Raw genomic sequence first — 23,946 nt, 5'->3', positions numbered from 1 at the left:
AATTTTTTTAAACCACCACTACCTTATAGATATATCACATTTCTATATCTTAATGCAGTAAAATAGTTACAAATTCTGTTTGTCCATTGTATACTTGTACAAAAAAATACATTCCAAGGTACTTCTGCATATGCTGTAAAATTGTGCCATCATATTGAGTTATTTCATTTAGCAATGTAGTAATACTATTTGGCACAGCTTGAAAAGAAACTACAGCCTGACAATAGTGTATACATAAAATACATTCTTAGAAATCTTTGTTTTCTAAATTGCAAGAACATAAATGGATTCTTAAAATTTTGCTGAAAACTTTATTTTGGCATTGTGAGAGTTAACATTCAAAGTTCAGAATGCCTATCTTGATGGTTGTTGCTTCACTGCAGTTACAGGTTGTGGTGATTTTGCATGTGTTGATTGGTTTTATTTGTTCATTTTGATCAAGGATATAATTGGCTTTAATTATGATGGCTTCAGCCTAATTTCTCTACATAATCTAGAAGTGGATACACTTGTAAACAAACCTAATCAAAGTAGCTCTGGTCAGGTGAAGACTATCTTACAGAGCTGGGATATGCTATTTTGCCCAGTTTACAATTAATAGCTTTGTATTTCACTTCATCTAGCAATAGAAAAAAGGTTAATAGTCAGCATCAGCAAATGATTCAAGCTATACTATTGTTTCATACACACAAGTAAAAGGCTTACAATTAGAAATTTTTATGAAGGACTGCAAACTTCAAATAGTAGATAAATTTTGTCACAGCCCTTTTTGAGTCTTGCTTTCTCTTCTAGATTGTATAGAGGCTGCTAATGAAGAGTTCTTAAATTTAAACAACTATATTCTCTCTGCAAGTACTGCAAGTGTCATAGCAAAGACTTAATAAAAAGTATGATAAACTGTATACCTAGAGATCTAGGTATACAGTGATCTAGGAACAGTGCAGTTCTACAGACCTCTTCATATTGGACTTTTGGAATATTGCTTTTAGCTGCATGCGTTGGCTTTCAGAAAGCTCAGGGTCTGGTTCGCCACTGCCTTGCAATGTTTATAGTCATTCATATCTGTAAAATGATTATTGCTTTCAATCAGCTATTTCATACTCCTTTTGAACTTTGCATTGTTGCATAAAACTAGGCTAAACCTACCGTATTGCCATAATTTTTTCCAGCTGTATTCTTGATTTCAGCCTGAAAGTTGTCAGAGGAGGAAAAAAATAGTTTTGGCTTTTTTAGTATTCTGAAATTTGTTCAGCAGGTGAGTCAGAGAAGATCTCTGACATCTAATAATAAAAAAAAAAAAAAAAAAAAGTCATTGCTTGCATGCGGACTAGGTCTATAGAGCATGTGAATTTAGCTAGTGTGTCTGAAGGGACATGGGCACACTGCACCTGCATTACCCCATGGCCTGCACATATGCAATAGCATAGGCTGTGTGTTCATCGCTTCATGTATCCAATTGACACATATGCATGCATAATTTTGGAATAAGTGAACAATCACTTAAATGAATTGCAGATGAACTGAACATTACGCATATGCATATGTACAGGCATGTGTTTTCTGTCCAGAAAATCAGAGCTAGATATGAAAGCCTCACTTTACAGTGCAAAGCAGTGCTGAATTGACCCTTGGTTCACAGAAGGAGTCTTGTAATGGTATTCCAGGGGAGATGAAGGGGGAGTTCATTGAAAAGGCCACTGTTTAATAACGTACTTAACGCTGAGCTTTAAGGGTAAGCATTTACAAGTATATATTTTAAGTGAGCATGATGTTTCTGTCTCTAGGTAAAAACAATTTCTCGTTACTCCTTTCCTAGGTTCAGAGTCTTCTAGTAGTGTAGGGTCATCCACGGGTTCTCTTTCTCACACCCAGCAGCCTCTTCCAGTGCCAGCTCTAAGCCAGCCTTCTCATGGCACGCCTGCCGTCTATCCAACTGTCAGCACTAGTAACTCTCTTTCCTTTGATGGTGGCATAAGCGGGCAAGTGGCACCTACTAGCACTAGCTTCTTTTTGCTTCCCTTGGAAGCGGCAGGCATACCGCCTGGCAGTATTCTGATCAACCCTCAAACAGGTTGGTACATGCTTGTGGATGTTTTTGTTACAATTGAGAACTTGGAGAAAAATGCACGAGTGTTTACATAAGACTGAATGTCTGTAATGTCCTTTGTTTTTCTTTTTATTTCTTTTTCTGTGGTTGTGTTTGTTCAGTGCACTTAATTTAAAAAGAAAGCATGACTCTAGGATCAAAGGACTAAGTAAACTCGATTTTCTCTAGTAGAGTTTTAACTTATATGTAAAATTTTAATGAGTGATTTGCACAAAATATTAAAATCCTGTGGTTTATTATCCAGAACGCAGAATAACTTTAATTGTTTCGGCTTTTTTCAGGAGAGGGAAAAGTCTTTCTCAGTGCTATTGTAAAACAGTTTCAGTGAGGGGAGAGAGCCTGAAGAAGTATTCATGTTGACTTGAAAGAATTTATCATCCTTCATTTTGTTTGTCGCAACATATCCTGTTTCTATACTCATGACACTGACTTAATACAAGTGAAAGAAATAAGCATGAGATTACATGCTATTTCTAACTTCTGTTTGTCAGTTTAAAAAAGGATGAAATCAATGTTGGCGTAATTGGCCCATACTGATATTTTTATTAAGTAGTAGGAAATCGATACTTTATAATGTAGATGTAGATGGAAGGAGATGTGTAACTACTTGTCTGGATTAAATTACTAGTTAGCGTTCTCTTTTACTTTATTGTAGAAGTTAAGAAATCTAGAAGATTTTAATTTACCTTTTATGCAACACATTGTAATCTTTGGAAAATGATTATATTTTAATTTTAGTTTAAAGATTTGTTTTCCTTGTAGAAAGGAAATACTTCAGGATACATTTCCCATCATTCTGTATTATGTTTGAATATAACTGCACGTGATGTTTTAAACTAAATTTTTCTCATTGGGGTTGTTAAAATGATCAGTTATTAAATTATTTCTCTTCTATAACTAAAAGGTTTAACATTGAAATAGATACATTTCTCTTTTTTTCTTAATATAAATCAATTGCTGTTGTATACAAAATTTGAGACTTTTTTTTAAGTTAATGATTGTGCGTATTGATATGCTGCTTAAGGTTTCTATTAAATGCCTTACTGTTTCTACTCTGTAGAAACGAATAGCTTAAGCCAACCCTGCTAAAAATTGGTTACAAATGGCTAGCTGTGGCATCTAATTTTCATAGATAGCCATTGGATTTGGAGGAGGATGTACTTGCCATCTTAGAGCTAGGTTCTGGACAATAGCACTATTGACTTAATTTTCCTAGTTCTAATGTGATAGTTGTACATCTTTTACATGAATTTTCCATCGTGTTGGTGTTGACCACCTAAAGACAAATATGATGATTAGTGAACAAGTTTTGCTAGAAAAATAAGTGGGTTTAGTGTTTGTATACACTGGAGTACTTTGTACTCTACATTAAATGAGAAGAATGTTGGCTGTCATTTTTCATATTATGAGTTTATAGCATCACTGTGCTATAATCTTTAGAGTTACTGTACAGCAAAACAGATATTGAGGCACTGAAACGATACCATCAGCTTGAAAGTGATTTCATGTAAAACATGATACAGTTTTTTCATTTAAAAAATAGCGGGTTTTGAGTCATCTTCATTTCAGTTATGTGCTTGTCAATGTTTTGCATGTGATTAGTTTCACTTTCTTCCTCCTGTACTGTTGGTCATTTTCCCTGTTACATTGATGGGACTTCCACATAGCAACAGGGAAGGACAGAAAAACAAACGTGATTGTAAAAGTTTTTCATCTGAAAGCATCTTGTACTTGCACCCCCCTCAGAAAAGGCAGCAGAATTGTAGACTTGACTCTGTTTGATATTCGTTAAAATTAGCTTGATTTTCAAATTGTGATTCTTCCTGCGTTTTATCGTTTTTTTTTTTATGTATTTAAACCAGTCATTAATCGTAACATAATCCTCTGTTATGAAAGACTATCTAATGAGTGTCTGATAGAAGATAAACTACGCTTCCAGAACAAGGAATATCTAGGTTCAGATAAACTTTCGACTTATAATGTACTTGAATCATCATATTCTGTAATTGTTCATCTGGCTTTATTGTTCCAAATGACAGTCAGAGTTCAAAAAACATAGATTAATTTCTCAACATTTCTGACAGAGGATCTTGTGACTTTTGGTCAACAGTCATTCTTCTCAGTAGTTGAAGACAGTAATTAGGAAAAGACAGTTCTTATTTAGCCACTACAAGAAACAAGTTAAGCTCCAGTGATTACCAGAAAGTGGTAGAAGGAAATACGAAAATCTGACTCCCTATTTATGTGAACATTCCCAATTCTTGAGCATTAAAGAGAAATCCATTAAGCTAAATTGGGGGTTGGACTAGATGACCTTTAAAGGTCCCTTCCAACCCAAACTATTCTATGATTCTATGATAAATTGAATAGAGCAAGTCTGTTCATGCTTCTTGTCTATCTCTTGCATTAATTGCCTCAGTCCTCTCTTCAGTAACTTTTACAGTTTTATGTTGCCAGTTGCATTTAAATGTGATGGGATGAAGAAGTCTGAAGGAGCATTAGACTACTTTGACAGGACCCCAGCTAGGGTGCAAAGGCTTTAGTCTCAATTTATACCTTTCTGGAAAGAATCTCAGACAAGAAAATATTTATATCAGTATTTGGACCTTAAGCATCAAAATAAGCCAAAGCAAGACATTTATCATTAAGCAGCTAGTCACAGGCCCTTGCTAGGTAATCTGTTGTTCCTTTGATTTGTTTTGTTTTTTCCCAACCCAGGCACCAAAATAAATCACTGTTTGTTTATAATTTACTTCTAAATAGTTTATTTTTTAATTCTTTTTCGTTAGTCCATTGCTGTAATATTGAAGTTGCAAATTATAAAATAGGAGAATAGCACTACATTATTTCATTTGAAAGTTAAAAGCTAATTCATCTATGAATAGGGGAAGAGAGTCCTTTAACAGTAATCTCATTAGCAGTTATGGGAGTACCATTGCAGCTACTGCTTTATATATGTTTTTAAAAATATTTGCCTTTAAGCTCTCCTGTTCAAACTGATTAAAGGAGATTCATTTAATTGCCTTTTAAAAGGTCCTTAAAATAAGTGTTTTAGTAGGGTTTTCCTTTATTATTCCTGCCCTTTTCAATCCACTTTATTAAAATGAGTTTTCAAGACAAGCAGGATACAGCAAGTATTTATCTGTGTTCACTAAGTAAAGACTGGGGTATCTTTGTTTAAATGTTGTGGTTTTTAACTGCGTGTAATTTGTCAAATGAGGCCTGTTAGTCATTGCTATTATAAATATACTTGTGGGGATTTGGCATAAATTTGTCATATAGAACCATATGACTTCACCTATTTTCAAATTTCATTATTTTATTCATTTTGCATACTGTAAATACATCTGTTGTTATTTTCTCCAAACTTAGATGATGCAGCTGGCTGTCATTGGGTTGTGTTTGTTCTCTTTCAACTTTTCAGGTCAGCCATTCCTTAATCCAGATGGCACTCCAGTTGTGTACAATCCTCCTATGCCTCAGCAACCTGTTAGGACCCAAGTGCCTGGACCTCCACAACAGCCACCTCTTCCCGCACCACCTCAGCAACAGCCAGCAGCGAATCACATCCTCTCACAGGTGCACATGTCAAATACATGATGTTTGTATTGGTGACTGATACTGTCATATTGCTCTCTGATAACAAGGGATCAGTAGGTTTGTTCTGTTGAAGCATATGTTAAGAAGTAATAGCCACACAGATACGGGTAACCGGACTTTTTCCCCCACAGTCCTCAGAACTGTCAGTTCTGCTAATAACCGAACATGGTAGGCAGCATCTTCTTAAAAATATAGAAAATATTTTAGTATGAAAACATACCAAGCCTAGATTGCTCTGGAAAAGAGGTTCTGCCTTCGTCCTTAGTCACACTGTGTGGTTACCCCTGGCATTAACGGTAATATAGTCAGCAATCTGGGAAGAGAGTTAATCCAAGTGAAATCTTTGTCTCCTTGTCTTAAGGTTATTTTTCAGCCAGATGAATTCTTGGGCTGTACTGCACAAGCAGTACTCATGGCACAAAAGAGGTAGCTTAGGACTGGTAGAGTATGAACGCCTCTTTTAGTAGCACTTTGGCTTACTCTACTCGCAAAACTGCACGCTGAATAACAGGATATATTTTATCCTTCTCATATTGTACAAGAGGAATTTAGTAAAATAGGCCAGATTACAGATGACCTCAGCCCTTGAAGAAGAAGAGAAGAAAAGCAAAGAGTGTGTATGGGCAGGAGAAAGGAGGGTTCTACCTCTTTTTACAGCAGCTATTTCAGGCACCAAGCTACTGGCTACAGTCTCCTTTGGTATTTTCAAATTGTTCTCAAATTTTATCGAAAAGTTATTTATAGAACTTCATCTATGCCTTTATCCTCGTTCATTTTCCCTAGCTTAAATCTTCTGTTCAGGATACCTGCGTATGCCGCAGTAGAGATAGTCTGTTTTGAAAAAGGCTCATTTGTACTCTTTCTCCCTATCTAGTTTACAGAAGTGTGTATGTGGTATTTGCAGTTTTCTTCACAAATTCTTTACTACTTCTATGATTGCCTTCTCAATGGATACTGGAGATGAACCTGCCTGAAATATTATCAGCAGTGATACCTCTCTGATGTTCAAATAACCACAATCTAGAGAAAATATTTTATATTGTTGAATAAGTGAAAGTAATATGTTTTAGTCTGTGGTTGGTAGTACATCCATTCTGTCTTTAGATGCTTTGAAACAACTTGTATTTAGAATGCATGTGTAGTTTTTATTTTATAATATCAAAAAAATCTCTCTAAAAGAAACAGTAAATGTTAAATAGAAGCCATTTGCTGACTTATCGCTAATATAATGTATAAGAAATAAAGCAAATGTATTTCTGCAGGGAGACTGAGATAGTGAAAATTACTTCTGTTTTAATTCTATGTAGTCTTGAGCTTAAAAAAAAGAAATATCCATTCCCTTTCTGGTAATGGAGCAGAGTTGATTTTTTCTGTTACAAAAGACTTTGACTTTGTTTTCACTTCTCTTACTCTGATGTTAACCATGTTTATAAACCTGTTATTTCTTCAGCCTATGCGGCCTCTGCAGCCTTCTTCCCAGCCTGTTCAGTACTCTGCAGTCTCTTATCCACCCCCGCTCCTGCCAGTCTCCTCTACACAGCAATATTCTGTGGTATTATACCTTCTGTTCATCTCCTCTCTGCATGGGTTAATCTTTAGTGGATGCTGACCTTTGCTTGGTTGTTTGTAAGTGGTGTGCGATACCAGTGTAATGACTGGCTAGCTTTTCAATCACAGTAAAATATTACCTGAGTGGGGGAAAATAGTTCCTGAGATTTTAACGTGTTTATTTCAAATTCAGCAGAAATGTATACAATTAAGGCTATATCTATGTATCTCTATATTTAGATATATATTATTTCCATTTATAAAGGAACAGCCTTTCAATGCTATTGTTTTGTTAGCCAGTCAGTACCTTTTTATGTCTCTGGATTAACCTCTTTCCATCCTTTCTTGTTTCTTTGTCTGCTCTTTCTTCTGCTGAACCCTAATACATTTTGAGGGATCAGCTGTGCTGGTGTTTTGAGGTTGTCTTTTTCTAGCCTCTTTGCCAGAACTCTTAACACTCCTACTTCACTAGCATCCCTTGTTTAATAAATAGAAGCTGGAAATGAAATATCTTAGTCTTTTGTGTTTAAAAAACAAAACAAACAAACAAACAAAACCACACACAAATTGAAACTGAAACCTAGTAAAGGAGAAGAGTTATCTAAGGCAGAATCTGAACTAGAGTCCAGGTCAAAAACAGAGGCTTCCCAACTCCCCATATGCTCTGATACTCTAATGAATACATGTTTGTGTTGGGTTTATGTGGCACGGTTTTGGTAGCAGGGGCGGGGGCCTGCAGGGATGGCTTCTACGAGAAGAGACCAGAAGCTGCCCCCATGTCAGACAGAGCCAATCTGAGGCGGCTCCAAGACTGACCCTGCGCTGCCCAAAGCTGAGTCAGTCATTGACACTGGTGGTGCCTCTGTAATGATGCATTTGAGAAAGGGTAAAAAACACTGTGCAGCAGCTGTGAGGGAGGGGAGTGAGAAACGACTCTGCAGACACCAAGGTTGGAAGAAGGAAAGGGAGGAGGTGCTCCAGATGCTGGAGCAGAGATTCCCATCCAGCCTGTGGAGAAGACCATGGTGAAGCAGGTTCTTCCCCTGCAGCCCAAGGAGGACCATGGTGGAGCAGATATCCACCTGCAGCCTGAGGAGGATCCCACACCAGAGGAGGTAGAGATGCCCTGAAGGAAGCTGCAGCCCATGGAGGGCAGGAGTAGGCTTCTGGCAGGAACTGAGGCCTATGGAGAGGAGCCCATGCTGGAGCAGATTCTCTGGCAGGACATGTGACCCCATGGGGGACCCATGCTGGAGCAGTCCATTCCTGAAGGACTGCACCCCATGGAAAGGACCCATGCTGGACCAGTTCGTGAAGAACTGCGGCTCATGGGAAGGATGTATCCCGTGGGTGGGACCCCACACTGGAGCAGGGGAAGAGAGTGAGGAGGAAGGAGCGGCAGAGACAAAGTGCTGTGAACTGATTACAACCCCCATTCCCCATCCCTCTGCGACACTTGAGGGAGGAGGTAGAAGAGTTGGGAGTGAAGTTGAGCCTGGGAAGAAGCAGGGGGGTTGGGGGAAGCTGGTTTTAGTTTTGTTTTTATTTCTCATATCCTACTCTGTTATTAATTGGCAATAAATTAAATTAATCATCCCCAAGTCGGGTCTATTTTGCCTGTGGTGGTAATTGGTGAGCGATCTCCCTGTCCTTTTCTTGACCCATGAGCTTTTAATCTTATTTTCTCCCCCTGTATTGCTAAGGATGGGGGAGTGAGGGAGCAGCTTGGTGGGCACCTAGGAGCCAGCCAAGGTGAACCTACCACAATGTTATACAATAGCTATTTTAGTATGTATTCAGAGTTTTTATTTTGTTATTATTTTCAATATTAATCAGAAATGTCTTACAATAGATATAGATTTATCTGAATTCAATTGCCTGCATATAATTTAAACTATATTCTAGCAGTTACCTGTACTTTAGGTATACAATTCTAAAAGGAATTGCACTTCATGGAAGGTGTCTTGTTATTAGCGATGTTGTTTCTCATGTTATTTTAGAGTTTGAATACATGTGAACTGCAGTCAGTATAACTTACCTCCTTAGTAATGAAACGAGAATGGTTAATTAACCGATGTGCGCTTCCTATGCAAGTTTAGCATATGACTAAGTTGCTGTTAGTGGCAGCTAGTTCAGGTGTGATTCACAATCATTGTTAGGCATATGGTTGTTAAAGCAGAGAATGAAACTCCTTCCAGGTTCATAATAGTTTCAAAGCATTTCACATTCAGGAAATGGGTTCAAATACTAAAGTGCGCTGGCAGTTTCAAAAACTTAGTCCTGGTGGTGGTAACTTAGGTAACATAGTGAAAAGGATTGATGGTCTTGGTTCATAATCTAAATGCAACACATCTGTAGTTGGTACCAGGAAAGTTTGGTTTATCCATTTATTGGTAATACCATGTTTCAGTGGCTAATCATGCTTGTACTATACATATCACCGTAGGACAAACTCACCAGATCAGAATTTACTCATATTGGTGGTGTAACAGAAATAAATGTGTATTGCTTGGGTTTATCCTTTGGACATTTTTAGAGGTAGTATTAACTCATAATTAAATATCAGTATCTCCTTTCTAAACTAGGTGTTATGAAAAGCAGAATGTAAAATCTAATGTAGAAAAGCATTATAGTTGCGTTAATAGGCATCATTAAAGAATGAAATGCCAAAGGCAAAGTTAGATTGATCTAATGAAAATAGGGCTTTTTAAGCTGCAAAGGTATTCTAAATAAAGCTTTAGGTGTAAATTCATATTTCCAGTGGTAATTAAGAATATCTTTAGCCTTGGAACTGTAAAATTTCATCATAAAATGTGAACGTAGTTAATCAGTAAAAGACACAGCTTGCACTTACTCTTTCTTGATTAACTCCTGTCTTCTTCAGGATGATCTAAGAGAGGATCAGGTGGTCTTAAAATATTCTTAATGTTCCTCCATGTTTGGAGAGTCCCCTTTTGAAGCGTGAACCAAATCTTCTTGTTTAGCAAAAAAATACAATACAAGTGACTGCTTCTGATTTCCAGGATGTTGGTAATTTGATGCTGAATTGACTGTAAAGAAAAGGAGCTTGGAGTTACAGTAATAGAAGTTGCAAATTTCACAGGACTCCTGCAGGGCTCAGTGCAATCAGTATCATAGTTTCAGATATTGATAAAATACAGATAGTAGGTAACCACTAGAATACATTTCTTGCAGCTGTTACTTGACTTCAGGCTAAAAAAAATTAATCCTTGCATGTAGTATAATACCAAGTTAGAGGAATGTACCTTGTTATTCAGGATTAGAGCCTCATTAACTTAAGCTCTTAAAACCAAAAATTACTTTAGCAATAATAATCCCTTCTGCTGTTTTAACTAGGGTTAGATGTTTTCACTCAGGCTTTGAAGTCCAATCAGAAAATGTTAGTGACACAAATTCTGACTTTATTTTTTGACAATTTAATTCTTACAATAAATAGATAGAGGCAGACGTAATCCAAAAATCGAATATTTGCAGTGAAATGAGTGAAGTCTCTGAATGTGGATGTTCTTTCCTGCTGTCAGCCCTGAAGATAATTTACTCTTATAATGCATCTTGTTCTTTCCTGTTGTTCTTTGGCTGATGTTGCTAATGCACAGTAATTTGAGACATGCATATCTGAAACTTACTGAAATATTTGGCTATTTTATTTTTTTTTCTTGAACGTTCATTTGTGACTGTAATTTTTCTTTTTTTTTTTAACTATTACAGCAAGACAACCTAGGATCACAGTTTAGCCATATGAGTCTTGCCCGCCAGCCGCCTGCTGATCCAGCTGAACCTCACACTGCTATGTTCCAGTCCACTGTAGTCCTCCAGCCCCCGCAGCAGTCTGGTTATATCATCGCAACTGCTCCACCACCACCACCCTCTGGCCAACCAGTTTCTGCTCCAGGCTACTCAACATCTAGCCACCCTGTCAACCAGCAAGTACTCCAGCAGCAGGGATATATGCAGCAACCTGTGCCACAGGTACAATGGCTCTGTTTCCATCCTCCCAAAAGCTATATTTAAAAACTGATGATGCTGTTCTATTAATGAGCTTTTTATATGGTGTGGGGCTCCCTGTTCAATTGCAGCTGTGTGCATTTATTCTGGGGTTGGGTTTTTTTCTGGCTTATGTACTTTGAAATTAATGACTTCAGTTTACTCGAGGAGGAATAATCACCCAGGTATTTACTTGTAGCTGGTAAAACTCATGTTCTGCCTAGTTTTCTAGTGTCTCGGATGTTTCTTTGTGGAAATTGGGAATTGTTACTTCTACAGTGAAAGTAGAAGAAATCGGCTGTTAAAGAGGGAATTTACATAATATAAGTAGTTTTTAATTGCTAAACCATTTAACTTAGTTGCACCTTTTTAATAAGTTTTGCATCTTTCTTTTATCATGTGATTCTTTTGGCATTTAGATGTCTGCCTTCTATAAACTTGCTGGTAGTGAATCTCTTTAATTGTTATTTGTTTTTAGATGCCAGCTTGTTATTGTACCCCCAATCAGTATCCACACTCCAGTCAACAATACCGACCTGTTTCTGTCCATTACAGCACACAGCAAAACCAACCATTGGCACAGCCTGGACAGCAGACAGGTTTGTTGAACTTTTTCAGCATTTCATTAGAACGCCTTGTGTGCGTTTTCTCCTGTTTTGTTTTTTTAACTTATTTTGCTGTATAATTTCAAATAAAGTAAAAGTTCAAATATGGGATACAAAGTATAACTAAGCTGAGGTGGAACAATCTGAGTCAGTTGTTCATGAAACTTGAGATTTGAGCCATTACTATGAGTGGCTCATGCTGTAGTTCTAATTATAGGATAATCTTTTTTTTTTTAAGTTTAGAACTTAATAATTTTAAAAACTTGTAACTTAGTAACTAACTTTTTAGTAGCTTGCAGGGTAAGATTAATTAGTACCTTTAAATGATGTAACATTGCAGAGATGTACCTTAACTGAAAGTTCTAGACAAAAGATACTGATTTTAGATCTTGTGGCATGAAAAGACTGCTATGCAGAAGATACTGGTGATACTGTTATAATTTGTCTTTCTGTTCTATGATTAAAAGTATCTGGCTATTGAATAGAATATATAATGGGACTTAAGTGGTTAGAATTAGTTTTCTGCTCCTCCTATTTCTAGTAAAGACTTTTCTACTGTTTCTGAGTTACCTTTCTAAGGAATGTTATCAAGCTGTATTTGTCTCCTTTCTTTCCCATTGTCTTTTTTTCCTTAGAAATCGTAACTGCAGCTACCATTATTCTAATAATCTGCACTTAAAAATATTGTTTCACTTCTTCAATAAGATTAGGATTCCTGAAACAAATTTACTTCTGAGTAATATCTTGATTCGCAGTCAAAACTTTCAGAAGTGATGTTTGGAGGTAGAGATCCTTAAAAATCAGGCTTTTCTACCATGTCTTAGTTGAATATGTTAGACTTAGTGTCCTTTTGAGTTTCCTTCAGGAAGAAGTATTTTTTTAACTTCTCCCCCCGCCCCCAACTATGTGTTGCTTTAGAAATAGGATGAAAGATTAGCTTTTACAAATATTAACTGGATTTCTTTATAGCTGTTGTATGAAATAGCCTGTAAGAGGGATGGCTCCCTCTTCCACAGTTCTTGTAGGAAGTGCTCCAATAGCAGCAACACTTCAAGTTGTTATTCAGGGTTCAGTTCACAAATTTAGGCAGGATTATTTCATTGCAGAGTCATCAAGATGTGATGCCCACTGATGGTAGGGTTGTCAGATCATTTTAAAATACTGTTAATACCTGCTTACTGCAAAATAGATCACTCTTCAGAAGTGAAAGTATATTGACATTTTTTCAAAGGAAAACAAATTACTTGTTTTTGCAACTTGATTTATCCATTGTTGTTAAGGATGTCTTATCCAACTGTATTACACAACCTGCTTTCCTTCCTCAGAATTTTTAATACCTAGACTACTTAATAGCAAAAAGTCTGAGGCTCGGCTGGGGTTACTTCCCCATTTACGGGGACACCCTATGTGAATAGCACACAAACTCTCTAACTCGGAGAGAGCCCAGTGTATATATGTAGCTAAACAAAACAATCTTTGAAAGCATGGGGTGACGGTGCATCAGCACCAAGATGCAAAGGGAGGAATCGATTGCTATTAGGTAAGTAAGTTTCTTTCTTGTCTGTTTTTAGCTCTTTACATTTTAACTGAATTTCACTGCCTGTAATGTGGACAGGGTGAAAAGCATCAGCAGCTAAAATATCCCTCCGTGTCCTAGAAGAAAGCAAGCTGTGCAGACAGCTACTTTACTACTTTGATAATGTACCTTGTGCCTGTAACCCTGACATCAAGGGATCATGTTTAAGTAGTGAAGGGATGCTCCAGCCAATAATTCCATTCAGTCCTCTTTGGTTACTTGGTGTTTACTAGCACTAGTGGTAGAGAAGTATTTTACTAACAACTGCATAATTAGTGTTTAACTCAAAATCTCCAGATTGCTACCTGGCTCTCGTTTACTGCTTTATAGACAAATTTGAATCAGCATTCTGATGGAAGGTTCCACATCATGTTTTCTGTTCTGTAAACTGCTTATGAGGTGGTGTATTTTGAAATTATCTCTCCTGTAGATTTATTTTAAACCTTAAATATTTGTGTTAAGTTGATACAAAGCTACATCCAAAATGGTTGATGCTTATTAGCAAGGGCTGGTTTTGAGACAAAAGGCAGCATGTTACTTGCCTAATATAGCATATGCGTCTGGTCAAAAATGAGAACTAACAAATCTTGTATTACATAAAAGCCGTGGGTTTTATTCATCTTACAAAGTGGTTACTAACTATGAAATAACTTTCCAAATACAAATTTAGATATAAGATGACAGCTTCTGAGAGCATGGCAACTGAAGCCACTTTTGGTTTAATATTATGGAGTGGCCTGACTTTATTTATGAGCTGTTGGATTCGGGGCCGTAACACTGTCTGAGAGGTTTACATTTCTCACAGTGAACCGGTCTCTTTTTCAGCTGCTTCCTGGCTTCCTTTTTAAAGGGGTTTCAGGTGAAATATTTGAGGGGTTCACTTTCAATAAAAATGCTTTGGTTGTCCAAAAGGTGTTGGGAGAAGAAAACTCTCCTTAAGAAAAAAACATTTCCGACTGCCGTGATAGTGAGGGCCCAGTTACCATGAGACCTTTCTACAGGCTGATAACTTTTCTTATATTAAAAGTGGTTTCTTTTTCATTATGTAAATATTAAGAAACATGCTTCTTTTTTTATCTACTGTTTCAGACTATTTCTGTGTAATGAGACAATCTGCTATGGCAGGTGTGGGTTTTCTGCTGAGTGCTGCATTTATGTCAGGCCACTCTCTATGCAGAGGTGAAATTGTGAAGCTAAAAATAGAGCATTCTTTGGAACGCTGTGGGGAACCTTCTTGGCAGTCAATTTATATTGTTCCAGTTCTCTCTGCTTGCAAAATTCATCATGTCTGTCTCTGGAAGTGCCAGAAAAAGCTGAAAAATATTCATAGCTACATTGCAATTTCTGGGAAATGAGGGGTTTAGATTGCAGATCTATCGACTGGATCTTCATATACTGCAACTTCGCCTTCTGATGCTTTTTAGGTGCCATAGATAATTTTGTAACAAAGTACATTTAAGCGTTTTGTTTATTACAGATACGAGATGGATTTTTGTGCACAGTTCAAACTTAAGAGTTATTAAAAATGCTATTTACTAATCCTGATCCAAGCATGCATTGTTCTAAAGTTTTGTATAGTACTCTGAAAATATTTATAGTGTGTTGTGTTTCTAATGAATAGCTCTCTTGGTTTTAACAAACGGAGCCCTTTAATTTTCTGAAGCAATATTTGATTATATTAACAGCCTTTTTTAGTCTTTATTGTTGCAATTTCTATAGAGACAGCCAGCTGAGACTGTTAATTCACAATGTTCATTGTACCATGTATGTATGTAATCAATGAACATTGGTGGGTTTTGTTTACAAAAAAAGTGTTTTGTGTTAACTGAATAATTATTTTCAAAATAGACCATGCAATTTTTTAAACACAGTTTAAAAAAAAATTCAAGTGAGTTTTTGCAGCTATATTTGCTCTATTATAGTTCCATACCAAGGTAGGGCGCATGGGGAATGAGGTCAGTAGAATGTGAAAGTGTCCAAGTTAAATACAGACTCTTCTTGCCGTCAGTGCGTCTTGACAAGCCCGATTTTGTTATTCTGGAGCAATAACTGGCTTTGTCTCAGAAACACTGATAGTTATGGTTTTTTGCTGATGTGGTAAGTAGCCCATGCCTGTATAATAAAATATGACAAAAAGAACTTTACTTGTGTTCTGCATGTGTTTTGATCATGGTAGCAGTTACCTACTATATGCTTTCTTTAAAAAAAAAAAAAAAAAAAAAAAAAAGCAGGATTTAAGGTTGGACCTAATAAACAGACAGATTTCCTGTTTGGCACTCATGCTTGGGGTTTTTATGTTGGTTTTTGTTTTTGGGGGTTTGGGGTGGGTTTTTTAGGCCATTTTTGAAAGATAGCAGAGGGATACCAGTTTTTTTTCCCCAAGATAGCTTTGAATATAAAATATCTTCCACTGTATATGAACGTGGCTTTTACCTGGAAGATCTTTCTCAGTTCCCAGTTGTTTTTAGCATTACAGATTTCAGTAGAAATTGCCCTTTTTAAAAAGATTTGCACACATGCCTTACGCGGATTTTCTTGAAGTGTAATTCAGTTTTGAATCATATTCAGGATACTCTCATCTCTAGGCCACCTGAGGTACTAGTAGAATTTAGCATTAGTAGAATTATCATAACTAGAATTTAAAAAACTGAAGTACCTAGAATGGCCTTGTTCATAATAATAGACAATTAATTGGTTTTGATATTATCTAGCATGCTTTGTTCAAATGCTTTCAGCTTTCACCTATCAAATCAAGGTGTTAATGCATGTAACTCACTAGAGTGTAAATAAATATTGCAAGCATGTGAGAGCAGCATTGCAAATAGTATATATAGTATTTCATGCTGGATCCAAAGTAATAAATCTGTTAATTTTAATGTTGGCTTCTTTTTATATGCATGATAAGTTCAACTCTTTCATGAAGTTGCCAGATTTAAAAAGCCATTGGAAAATGCTACACATACGTTTTCACATAGGCAAATGTGTTCATTATTTCAAAATAAGATTTACATGTATAATTTCAGGTTACCAGGTTTTGCCTAACCAGCAGCAAAACTACCAGGGTTTAGTTGGAGTTCAGCAGTCTCAGAATCAAAATGTAGTCAGTGGCCAACACAACAACGTTGGGAATCAAATTCAAGGTGTGATTGTTCCATATCCTTCAGTGCCATCTTATCAGGTGGGTAATTTATTCATAACTTTCCAATCACTCTTCTGTGTGTTTGAGAGTTTGGGGTTTTTTTTAATTATTTTTTAAGTGCATTGCTTTGTAAATGGTAGAAAGCTGCAAGCAGGTGTCAAAGGCGACTTTAGGGACAGAAATTAAAAAATCAAACAAACAAAAAACCCGCAATTGAAGTAAGAAGAAAATCTGTCACAAGTGTACAAGTTCTAGTCCTGTTGAATGCCAAGTGTTGTGTTAAGTGCAATTCAGAGGATGGGGAAGAAAAACCCCACAAGATCTCCCTCCCCACCACCCCACTTTCTATTGTAGAGAAAATCTCGTTTGTTAATTTATGGAGTCCCTTGGAACCAACATTTCCATTTTAGGGGAAGAAGATAAAATTTTTTTTTTAATAAAGCACTATTATTTCAACTACTGTTATCACTAGTCGTCTGGATTTAGAGAACTCCAGCAGATTTTTCAGTTCCTGGTTTTTTTTAAATTCTTATATAAACTAGGTGATGGTCAAGAGGCAGAAAGAAACATTGTCAGCAGAAGAAAATCTTAATGTGTTCTCAATTTTAGGTTACGGTGCCTCAAGGTTCCCAAGCAGTGCCCCAGCAGACATATCAACAGCCTGTTATAATTCCCAGTCAGTCAAATCAAGGATTGCCCACAACAGGAATGCCGGTTTACTACAGTGTCATTCCATCAGGTCAACAGAATAATTTAAGGTGAGTTTAAGTCAGTTATTCGATTTCTCAGCATCTAGGCTTAATTGCCTTGTAGCGACTGACCGGATCTGCTATAGTATTGCATATATTAAAATGTATTTTAATATATGGACACTTTATTATCTATTTATTTTTGCTCTTATGCAGTGAACTAAAACAACCAGTACTCCTTTAATTGGGACATACTTGTTAGACTGGAAAACATTGTTTCCATATCACTTTCAGCAATACTTTACTACAGTTCCACGTCTTAAGTTTTCTGCATTCCTTTTCATATACATGAAACACCAGTGTGTTCAGTAGCAATGCCTTTTTGCAGTAACGTTTAGGATGACTATCCATATTCACTGATTTTGTCAAAGATACTGCTTTAATAAGGTGTAGAGAAAGAGAATTTGAATCCCAGAAAAAGACTTTCTTCCTTTTTTGGAGCTTTGTCAGGAAGGAGCTTAGCTTACTTTGTCTGTGTAGCTAACGAGGCCTGCTGGCACAAAGCTGGCTATGAAACAAGTATAGGAACTTTTTCCTTTGCTCAGGGCTTGTTTGATAAATAACCTTTTTTTTCAGCAAAGTGGTCTACGTGTACAGACCTCCCTGTGTATACATCTGTGTCCCCAACACAATTTGAGTATTTGTGAGAGAACAGATAGGAGATACCTAAAAGAATTCATTAGGATTAATGCTTGTTAAAAATTCTGCTTTCTGTAGTTTTTTGATCTTAAAAATGTGCATCATTTAAAAATACCTTGCCTGCAGCTTTTAAACAATCAGCAACAGTATGAAGCTTGCTTTAGCCTTTTGTGAGTGCAGAGACTTAAATAGTATTTGTGTCATCGCTGCATGGCTTCATCTACTTAAATCTGAATACTTGTTCTTTGTATCTGAAGGTTCTTTTTACCCTGTTCTTCTGTAGTTATAGTTGAGGTTCGATGAAGTCGTAGGTAGATGTAATCGCAGACTTTTTTTGAAGTAAGTTTTGTTGCTTGATCTTTTGTGTCATTTAGAAGGTCCCGCTCTTTTGAACAGGGAAACATTTGGAGTTCAGAGCAGACTATCAACTAATGACAGCATCTTGCTTTTATCAAAATAGTTATGTTGCAGCACTTTGGCAAGGAAAGCAGAATATTGTTCTGCAGGAACTGAATATTCTCAAACCTACAGGTCACTATTGAAAACTATAATAAGTAGATAGATGAGAAGCTGTGTGAAAATACACATCCCAAGCAGATATAAAACCATCTGGTTTAGTTTTCACTGAGTTTTGTCTGCTTTAATGGAAGGGAATCTTTAAATTAAAATTACATAATTGAACTGTGGGACAAAGGATGGAACAAAGTTCTTGTGACAACATAGGTAAAAATGGTAAGTCCAACAGGATTACACCTACTTTTTTTACACAATTTGAAGTATCATTTTTTTCTCTCGTTCCCTCAGAATGTTTACTTTATCTGTTAGTACAGAAACGAAGTATGAGATTCTATAGGCACCATTCTGATTATGGTCCACCAACCCAATGTTCTGGCTCTGGCAGTATGATCAGTTAGTGGTATGACAGAATCTGCCTATGTCTGTTACTTACCTGATTTTTCCCCTCAATGCCCTGAAAAATAGCTGGCATAAATAAACTTTTAAAGTTATCCATTTCCTACATATTACAAACAAATGAAAGGTGGTTTATCTCCCTGAGTCGTCTCCCATGACTAATTATTTTTCCTTTTCCCACACCTTATTTGGTAAAGCCATGGAAAGGCGATCATCTCTTTAAGCTGTGTTACTTTACACTGAAGCACAGGTGTGCTCGTTTGGTGTGCTCAATAAGCTGGCTCAGCTGCATGGGGCCAGCCTCCAGCTGAGCGACTGCATCTGAAATCCTCCTGGCAGGTCCTGTGGTGATCATTTAACCGAGACCTAATTCTGGTTAATTGGGCAAGACAACAAATTGTCTTTGTATTCTTATTCTACATGTCTTTATTCCGATACAGTACTATCGACACAAAAATAGTATATCAAAATAGGTGAATTAGTACAGCTGCTTAATGTACGCAGGGCATAGGTTTTTGCCAAGGGAGAGATATGAAACTTCAGTCTTGTGAAGAATAAATAGATTCGGGGGTAGGTGGGAATATGATTGATTTTAAAATTAACAAAATCTCAGTGATTTGCAGCGTGTGTAGACAGCAAATGCAGCAGTCATGATTAAATAAATGAGTGTAGCATAAATGCCTGTTAGTCATATTTTTTTTTCTTATTATTATTACAGTTCATCAGTAGGATATTTGCACCCTCCTGGATCAGAGCAGATACAGTTTCCTAGAACATCATCACCATGCAACTCACAGCAGCTTCAAGGACAGCAGTGTGCAGGTTGGGGGAATAAAGTTTTTACTGAAAGACTTCAAAAATGTCTAGCTGTTATTGTGCTGGGTGATTGGAGATTTCCTATTAAGGGTTTGATTTAGAATTAAGTTTTGTATTATATTTCCTTCTGTGTTCCATTTTTGAAGTTATGAAGACAGATTAACTTGACATCTCAGTTTGTCATTGAAAGCTCTCAAGTTATTTTCTTAGAATTCAATAACGTACATCATAATGCCTTGCATGTCTGCTTGTGAGTTGAGACAGACATGGGTTCTATATATTCTCAGCAGAATGACTTTCATCTTTTTCTGAATAGCTACATGAGTCTGAAAAATTTGAGATTTAGGTTTACATTTGATAGAACAAAAGCAAGGTACATTTTGGAAGCAGTATGCCTGGCTCTTCTACTTGAGAAGCATTCTAGATTTCACTTAATGGAGTAGGAGTAGTGATTTTCTTAAGAGTTCCTGAGAAGAGGGTGAAAACTGTAGGCATTCTGGGTATAGACAGAGAGGAAGAGGTAGCTTTTTGACCTGCTGAAAAACTAAATGAAATACTCCTAATTTGTGTGGGGTGCTTTGTTTTTGTTTTTATGGTAGCCTTATTTACTGCTTTTACTTTCATAGTTTATAGCAACCATTCAAGTCAGAAGCCATCACCTCCTACATTATTGCCACCTTCATCAAAGTCAAAGCCACAACAGGCTGCTTCCATTGTGCACTACAGCATAGTGTCTCCACCCTCATCATGTAAAAGTTCGCCCACTGGTCTTTCCATCATGCAGCCAATAAAAGGTATATTTTATTGGGATTTTCATCTAAGCCATTCTGTCTAGAAATCTGTTGTAAATTATCAGATTGATTTCATGGCTAACTACTAGAACAACTGCAACTTCAGTGCCATTTCTGCAAATACTTTTTTCATAATTCTTCATCTGAATTGCTATCATTGTAACTTTAAAAATGACAACTTGGAACTTAAGTGAAACAATAGCCAACTTCATGGGGGCAGCCTGGAGGCAGCCTTCAAGCAGATAAGTGTCCCTTAGCAGAAGCACTTAAATCAGGTTCAGAATGTTTTGATCTACAAAATATTTGGGTAATTTTTAGAAGGTGTATAAATAGCAGCCTCAAAGGCTTGTGAACAGCAGTGACATAGAGCTTGCCATATCCATGAAATGTTTACAAATGTTAATATCCAAACACTTAAAAACTCTGAATTTCCAACCATAAAATTGATGAACTGGTCAGGAAATTAAGAGCACTAAGGTCAGCCTCCAAACAAGAGGTTATAGAACAATCCTATAACCATAGCGCTACTGTCTCTCTTTTATTAATAGGGAATGTGATACATTAGAGACTTGGTTGGCCAAAAAGGGGTAATCTCAAATACTGCTCTCTCAGTATTTTGCAAGGAAGCAATAGATTAAACAACTCTAGGTCAATGACCTAGATTCCACTACAGAGTGGTGTTTTCTTACGAACATTGATCTTTTAAGATATTTTTAGAGCCTGTTTATTAGTAAATAGATAAAAAGCAGTTAAGCGGCAAGATAGCTGGATTATCAGTGTACTTTACTTTGTGGGCAGGTTTGGTTTTGTTTCCATTTTGTGTCGTTTGTTTGGCTTTAATTCTGGATGACTGTCATTTCAGGATGTTTAAAATCACAGTAGTTTGTTCTTCTACCCTCATAATATATCCTGGTAGTGCTGGGTTTATGCAGTTTCGAAGGCCTGATTCAAACCTGTGAAACTGCAATTTAAAGAATTTAGGGGAAGGGGGAAGACCTCTATGACGTATTTTGAGAGAATAAAGAAAAGCGTGCATGTTAGCAAGTGATATTGAGATGATGAATCAAGGCCGCTGAGGTAAGGACAATGAGGACATATGCAGACAAGCAGCAGAGTTCCGTTTCTTTTCATTTGAAAAAGTTAGAGGACCAGACTGGAAATTTGGAAGCCTTCCAAGGATTTCTTCTGGGTTTCCCTTCTAATGGGTTTTGACAGGCGATAAAGTGTCTGCAAACTGTCTTATGTGTTCTATGATACTTCATTTCATCAGCATGCTTGTTTAGGAAAGGAATTCAATTTATTTTCATTTACTGAAATGCTGTGGACCTAGAAGTGTAGTAAAAAGAGCAAGTCCTTCTGGATGTACAAAGTTTTCTTTTGCGATTTAAATAGCATTTTCAGATTGTGACACTATTTTTTAGAAATGGTGCTGTAGATAGTTTTGAAAGACAAGCATGTTTTTATTGGGTGTTCAGTTCTCACAGAACAAAGATAAGTCAAAAGAGTTCTGTGCTGAGTGCTATGGAATAAAAGATATAATATTATAAAACAATAAGATGTATTTCTGTATCATTTATAATATTTGTAAATATATGCATAAAATATTAAATGGAGAAGATTATAGACTCCCTCTTTAAAAGTGGATATTAAATGATGTATAAACCATGTGTTTTAATTGTGGTTTCTGAGAAATGCTGTAAACAGTTGGGTGGATCAGAGAAGGAAATTGCAAACAACCATTTATAAGTAAACAGGACGTTCTATAAATTACCTGGGACAGAGCCAGGTCGAAGGGGGAAGACGGCTTCTCTCTCTCGGGCAGCCTCTCGTCACAACTGCTCATGTGAAACCTTACGGAACAGCGTTGGCTGTTTAGCTGTTCTCCCCTGACTTTGGCATTTCTGTAGCTACCACAGAGGTGAAGTGGTACGCGATGTGGGGATCCATTTGCAGTCTCTGCCCAGAAAAACATTCATGTATAAAACGTGTAAATGAGGGTAATTTTGCCTCAGACTAAAGATTGATTCCAGATTTTTCCGATGCATGCCATCGTATCAGAGAAAACATTTTGAGACTGTATTGCTGTATATCATGTAAAACTAACTAGGTGACTTCTGTTTTTAAATAAAGCGTATTTTTGATTAGTATCGCATGTTCTTTAACACACTGCTCTGACAGTAACTACAGTGAATGTAGAATACTTTCAACTACTATTAAATAGAATGCTTTCTTTCAAAAATATTCTCAATAACGGGTTTCAGTGGTTCCGCTATCTCTTCTAGTTCTGGGAAGCCCTCTCTAAGTTAACTGTCGCAGATTTATCTGATAGTAGAAATGTAGTTGTACAGAAGATGCTGCTCTAGTTTTCTAGAACTCAGCAGCTTATTTAGCAAAACAGTCATTATGTTATTTCCCCTCCCCCCCCCTTTTTTTTTTTAAATTCACGTCTGTTCTGCTAAAACGAAAATTTAAATGTATGATGAACTAACTGTATCCTACTGATTTCTTGTCTTGTAGCAGTAGCACCACCACCAGGTGGAGGAGTAGTAATGATGCAGCTAAATATACCTAACAATCCTCAGCCTCGGAACCATTCACCTCCACAATGGAAACAGAATAAATATTACTGTGATCATCAAAGGGGGCAGAAGTCCGCAGAACTTAGCACTTTAGACAGTGCTGCACAGGTATGAGGTTTTTGTTTTGTTTTCCAGGATGACTTAAAATTTGTGTAAATTGCGTCTTCGCATATTTTTTCAAAAATTCTTTTTGGGGAATAAAAATCTGCTCTGATAATACTTAATATAGCTATTTTAACTTTACTTCAGTCTTTGAATGCTCTAGGTGTTGTTTAGCTTGTTCAACTAGGTACTTTTTAAAACACTAACTTGTTGTTTATTCCAGTTGCAGCATAGTCCTCAATTAGGCAGTCCTGTCACCTCACCGGCCCAATCACCAGCACCAGCTCAGCTATCGAACATGAAGAACATCCGTCCCACGTTAACACCTCTTTCTATTGTGTCCCAGTTTTCTAGACCTTTTGTCCCTGGACAAGGTATATTTTTAGTTAACTCAAATGTGTGTATGTTTTCTATTTGGATGTTTTCAAATAGAGGTTATAGGAGGATTTTCTGACGAACTGTGGCTCACTTTAGTAGTAATGCTATTGAAGCAGGATCATCAAAATCATTCACTCAAGCATCATGTAAAATTTTACCTTATCTCTCTGCACTGATACCGTCCCCCATATTCTCAAAAGCTTTTGATCATCTTATTGTGAGAGCTTCTATAACCCACTAGCTTTCTCATATGTGAAATTCCCTATTTCAGCATTGAAAATATTAATAAAATGTTTGATATAGTTTAGCTTCAAGTTTTAACCATAAATCAAGAACTTGACACATGCTGTCACAAAGGATATAATTTTAGAGCTACAAAGATAAAATAAATAATGTGGGA

At 36.7% G+C, this 23,946-nt stretch overlaps 1 protein-coding gene across 5 annotated transcripts in view; it reads left to right on the top strand.

Moving 5' to 3' along the window:
- R3HDM1 (R3H domain containing 1) overlaps positions 1-23,946 on the top strand; it is a 53,476-nt gene that overhangs the window by 25,079 nt on the left and 4,451 nt on the right. The window contains exons 15-25 of one of the 5 annotated variants that reach the window (XM_075152735.1): positions 1,817-2,071; positions 5,532-5,686; positions 7,158-7,259; positions 10,985-11,245; positions 11,739-11,859; positions 16,465-16,619; positions 17,190-17,338; positions 19,599-19,702; positions 20,323-20,490; positions 23,005-23,174; positions 23,392-23,542. In XM_075152735.1, coding sequence (XP_075008836.1) covers positions 1,817-2,071; positions 5,532-5,686; positions 7,158-7,259; positions 10,985-11,245; positions 11,739-11,859; positions 16,465-16,619; positions 17,190-17,338; positions 19,599-19,702; positions 20,323-20,490; positions 23,005-23,174; positions 23,392-23,542 — 1,791 coding nt within the window. The remainder of the gene's footprint in view (positions 1-1,816; positions 2,072-5,531; positions 5,687-7,157; positions 7,260-10,984; positions 11,246-11,738; positions 11,860-16,464; positions 16,620-17,189; positions 17,339-19,598; positions 19,703-20,322; positions 20,491-23,004; positions 23,175-23,391; positions 23,543-23,946) is intronic. The other 4 variants (XM_075152737.1, XM_075152736.1, XM_075152739.1 and 1 more) reach the window with 4 other exon arrangements.

The sequence above is a fragment of the Calonectris borealis genome, chromosome 6, assembly GCF_964195595.1.
Source record: "Calonectris borealis chromosome 6, bCalBor7.hap1.2, whole genome shotgun sequence".
NCBI lineage: Eukaryota > Metazoa > Chordata > Aves > Procellariiformes > Procellariidae > Calonectris > Calonectris borealis.
This window is presented reverse-complemented; position numbering and strand designations above follow the sequence as displayed.